This window comes from Plasmopara halstedii (assembly GCF_900000015.1).
Source record: "Plasmopara halstedii genome assembly, contig: Scaffold_323, whole genome shotgun sequence".
Taxonomy (NCBI): Eukaryota; Oomycota; class Peronosporomycetes; order Peronosporales; family Peronosporaceae; genus Plasmopara; species Plasmopara halstedii.
Genome location: NW_020187244.1, coordinates 2,441,903 through 2,446,874, shown reverse-complemented (window position 1 = coordinate 2,446,874; position 4,972 = coordinate 2,441,903). Strand labels below are relative to the sequence as shown.

Genomic DNA, 4,972 nt, shown 5'->3' with positions numbered 1-4,972 from the left:
GGCAGATATGTCATCTTTGTTCTTCGAATGAACAAAACATGCCGAAAATAGATTTGTGCAAAGTGTCGCAGTGGTCGAAACAGAAGGGATACCAATCAATTGACTTTTGCTGAGGTTTGGGTAGTCCTTTTGGCATCATAAGCCACTTCCATAACATACCTAAAGGTGTACTAACAGCCGTCAAAGGTACGTTCCCTCCCTCATCAAGATTTGCTAATATTAATCAACGATATCAAGTATACCAACCTGTGTACAGCCAGACATACGGTGGATGGTGACATCCTTAGGCGGAATCGGCGTTTGAGCAAGAACCGTCTGTGCATTCAACTTGTTATAGGCTTGAACGGTGTACCGTTTACCATTCGATTTGCACGCACAAAATTTGGCGCGCTGTGAGGGGGCTTGCTCTCCCTCACAAAAATAGCAGCTTGCTTTAGAGCAAAAACTCCACGATAAACTTACTATGCTCACGCGATAGTAGCCACAGCATGCTTTGAACCTGGTTCGCAATTTATTCGTTTTGAACACCACATTCGGGTCGAAGACCTGAGGACGGCTTCGCACTTAAAACATAATCCTTGTCGTCGACAACCGAATTCTCCGTAACCGATGAAGAGCATAGTTCCGCTAAAAATACCGTCGAATGTAGTAACCCAGCCCCTGCACCACCACCACACTTGAGGTCCCGTCGGGGGTCATCGTAAGTGACGTCCTCAAGCTGCACCAGCTTTTCCTTTGTCGCTAACTGTGCCAAAAAACATATGTTCTGGTAACAATTTCACGACCAGTCGTTGCATTCACAATATGTGGACCAGCATATTTGCATGCTACTCTTCCCCTAATATTTTCATTAATCCTTGGCGCAATATTTGCTTCCAGGAACGATTTGTAATGGAGTCAGTTCCATTACACATGTTGTGTGCACCATGATTAACATTAACTATATATCTTGCATTGTTGGATATACCCTGATTCTGTTCTATTAAAATTGGAGGCACTTATCAGTTTGAGAAGGTTTAAGGCTTATTGGTCAAGATAAATGTCACTTTACCTTTCCACCTCATTCGATTAAATTAAAGGCTCGCTGAAAGCGAGCAATACGCAGTGAAGCGGATTAACCGATTTGAGTCTTACTAAATAACTGCGTATAAACGGACGGGCCATTCTCGTTACACTTCGTAGCACTTGTAGTAATTCTCACGCCAACCATCTTGATCGATTCATTTATGGATAATGTGGATACCACACGTGGTGTTCGCCGTCGGATCAATAGGGAGGATTCTCCGTTTCAAACACACTTGCAATGGGAGTGTGTGGTGAAGCTGCAAGCTTTAGTCAGAGGTTACGAAGTCTTTGATATGCTTTATTGGATCAAAAAGCAACAACTCAACGCTTGACAAATTCTGCTGCTTTGCTGCGTATGAGCTTTTTAGGATTTTATTCCAGAGCATACCAAGGCCTTCTCCGTCAACACCACCACAAGTGGTGGGAACACACGGAACGTCCAAGGTAAAAAGCTTTCACGGAAACGAAGATAAAAATCTTGTGTTTTGGCGGCGAGAAATGGACGTCACTATCGCAATGGCCCAGATTTGTGATGAATGCAGTCAAGTGGCCTTCGCCACGTTGCATGTGGACGGCCATGTGAAATATTGGGCGATGATTTGGGAAGTCATCCGCCCCGGCTGCTTTGCCACATGACAAGGGCTATAGGATCGATGCTTCTTCCGCCTAATGTGGCATTTCGACATCGGGCGAAGTCTTTGTCGTGCCGTCAAGACAATAGCACATAGTACGACTTGGCAAGTAAGAGGCAGTGATGGTGATTGAGCTTACAAAGGACTCACTTTTGTTTCTCTTAAGAATAAATTCTTTTGCCAGAGTTCGACGGTTTTAAAAGACGCAATTGTAATTGCATTGCGTGAGGATGGCTGCCAAGTCAAGCACGTGGTCGATCGATCAATTCGATGGAAGCAGTGACTAAAACTACAGGAAATCCAGAACCAATGGCTGTCCGTAAGCAGCGAATTCGCAGTCACGGAGGTTAGCGATTTGGTTACATCCGCCGGTTTTGTCCACATGGGAAACGGTCTCTCAATTTTGGTCTTGTCGTAGTCGCTCTGAGCATCACAAGGCATTCGGAAAACACCGGGATTCAGTGAATCCAGGGCGGTCAACCGGGGTAATTATAAACTCTTTTGAGTGTGGTAGTAGAATCACTTTCGAGGGCTTAGTACTTGAAGGATCGTTGTCCTTCGTTAATTACGCAATTCGAAGTGGTCTACTCGTGGTAATAGCGAGTGTGAAAGGTTGTGGTTATCCATCTAGAGTCTTGATAGACTCTGGTGGGTCGTGCAACTACGCGCGGAAGCAAAGTGTTACTGAAAATGGTATGACCTGATTTTAGGAATGCCGTTGCTTGAGAAGCATGAGCCATGGATTAATTCGAAAACGATTGAAAGTAGTTTACCTGGCATACGTGACCCCCCCCCGGAAGTAATGAACCCACACTCATCATGCACCGGTAAAAGCGCTCGGCAGCCGTATGCTGCAGGTAATGGTCCACACTTCATTGATTTATGTCATCCAATTGACTTAAAAAGATACGAAGTCGTATGGAGAGACCACTGGTGAGCACTCAGGAAGTGTGAGACAGATTGAATGGCCCTCGGAAGTGACCACTAAGAAACGAATGAACTGTTGGTGGGCATGGCGATTTGCCCAACGGAAAGATATATGCGGGTGAGATGCCGGTCACCGCCCCCCTTTAGACGAAAGAATGTTGTCGACATGTGTGTACTAGAAAGTCGAACGAATCGACTGCGGCTGTATATGCCACTGCCCTCACTAATACAGTGGTCGAGTCGGATTGTGGGTCAGTGGATACAACTGACCACAAAGGTGATACTGGCAACACGCACGAGTATTGTGCAAATCTTACCGACACGGCACGGTCCCTCACTGATTTCTTTGCGTAGATTGTTCAAGGGTTTTGGAGTGATACAGAAGAGTCAACAATAGATGCTGACCATATCTCGGCCTGGACTGGCAACATTATATTATCTGCGATGCTTTCGCTCTTACAGTAACTTTACGCAGCTACCAATACGCTAAAAACGGAAAATAAGATCTATAGATTCGTTAGAAGATGTGATAAATTGTGCACTTGTCAAGTACAAGATACGCCCGCTTGGCTCTGAGTCAATCGTGTCATGTACGATCTGTACATCGTTGTGCGCAGCACCGTCGTCATCACAGCGCTCACAGAGATCCCAGATCCGCAGAATTCTTCTTCTCTTTCCCTGAGTATAACTTCCAGGTAATGTTTAATCTGGGTCAACTTGGTATGGTCTCGTTCACGTCGCTTCGACCATGTTCTGTCACATGCCACGCTGTTGACGTGGTGGATCGTCAAATCAACTCGTATTGTGAATCATGCCTGAGACAAATGTGCTGTACTAAAAAAACTCTGATCGGCGTGGGGGGTTTGACCGCAGATGTCGGTCAACAGAAGCGTTAGTTTCGCGACAATATCACTAATTTTAAGAATTAAAGTTTGCTTCTGACATCGATACGCAGCGTATTGCAGTACCCCTTGGCAAGGACCACGACTTCAGTATAGTACATGAGGCACACAAAAACCTCTCAGGTAGCTACATCAGATGGGCACAGGCAAAACGCTTGCTGAGCCATGTATAAATGGGTGAACATTTATATGAGCGCGTGCGCACTGTGCCAACGAGTTTAACGCTTGCCGTATAGCAGAGTATTTGGCCAGTTCGCTGATTTCGGCAAAAACTTGTCGGAGCATTGGTATGAGCTTTACTCAAAGCCCACAAAAATCGCATAAGGTAATACTAACATTACAGTCTATGTAAACTGTCTAAGGTTAGATGTCTCATGTTGCTGAAGACAGCGACATCGACTCCTCAGTTTATGTCAACATGACTTACTGGTGTTCAATGTTTTAGATGGAGATCCGCACTTTACAGCTAAAGTTTAAGCTAACATTGTTCGAAATACTTGGCGCCAGATGCGACAAGCTAACCGTTATCAGATGAAATGCGTTGAAGAAGTGGTGAGGAGTATCAACCAAAGCATACACGCGAAGTAATCGTGCTCACGTCAATTCTACCACTTATTCGTTTTAGTAAGATAGCGCAGATCACGATTTTGTATAACTGATTCATTGAACTTTCGTGTCCGTTCGACACCGCCACGAAATGACTTCTGTCTTGTTGACAAGGGGGTTGTCGATACGATTCGACATGAAAAATATTTCCATATAGAAAAATTGAGACTTCTCCTCGAGTAGATTAAGGGTCATTCGCCAATTGAGTCTGAAAGCCAAGATGTACAAAGCAAGCGTACAGATGCCAGAGGCAGACGAAAAATGAATTTGTACCGGGTAAAACGGCTTTATTGAATGACCAACAAATGCACTATAAGGCTTGGTTGTGACCTCAATACGTGAGAATGTTACAGCGGAACCAGAGATCTTGTCTCACGAGCGCTTCGGGTGTGAGCTGCTCCGTTAAAACGAAGCAACGTTTCTGGTCTTAAGCGACTAACCCACCATGGACGACTTAATTTGCCCAAAATCTCTTAGACGGGTCACTGAATGGAGTGCATCCAAAGTGGATTTTATCAAAAGCGGCTGCATACCAAGCTTCACAAAGAAAATCGATGTGCCGCCGTAACCGAGAAAGGTTCCGAAGTGATCTATGGGAGAGCCAATATCTGCCGACTAATTTACGCGAGCAAAAAGAGACCTATTCACATGTGTCGCATAGAGTTGATCAGTTACTGTTGACATGATAGATACACCCTCATACTCGGGGATGTTTGAGTTGTTGCTTTGGCAAGATTGCCCAAGCGCCTTTGACGCGTACAAATAAGCGCACAATTTTGTTACCTTTAATAGAATATATAGGAAAGCCCGGTGCATCTCATATCTCACTAGCGAAAGATG

General features: G+C 44.9%; 1 protein-coding gene across 1 annotated transcript; it reads right to left on the bottom strand.

Moving 5' to 3' along the window:
- Positions 1-4,463: 4,463 nt before the first annotated feature.
- PHALS_08966 (uncharacterized protein) lies at positions 4,464-4,663 on the bottom strand (the record flags this gene model as incomplete). Its single annotated transcript, XM_024724410.1, has 2 exons — positions 4,464-4,526; positions 4,577-4,663. The coding sequence occupies 2 exons, from the start codon at positions 4,661-4,663 to the stop codon at positions 4,464-4,466; spliced, it is 150 nt and encodes a 49-aa protein (XP_024575290.1).
- Between the last annotated feature and the right edge of the window lie 309 nt (positions 4,664-4,972).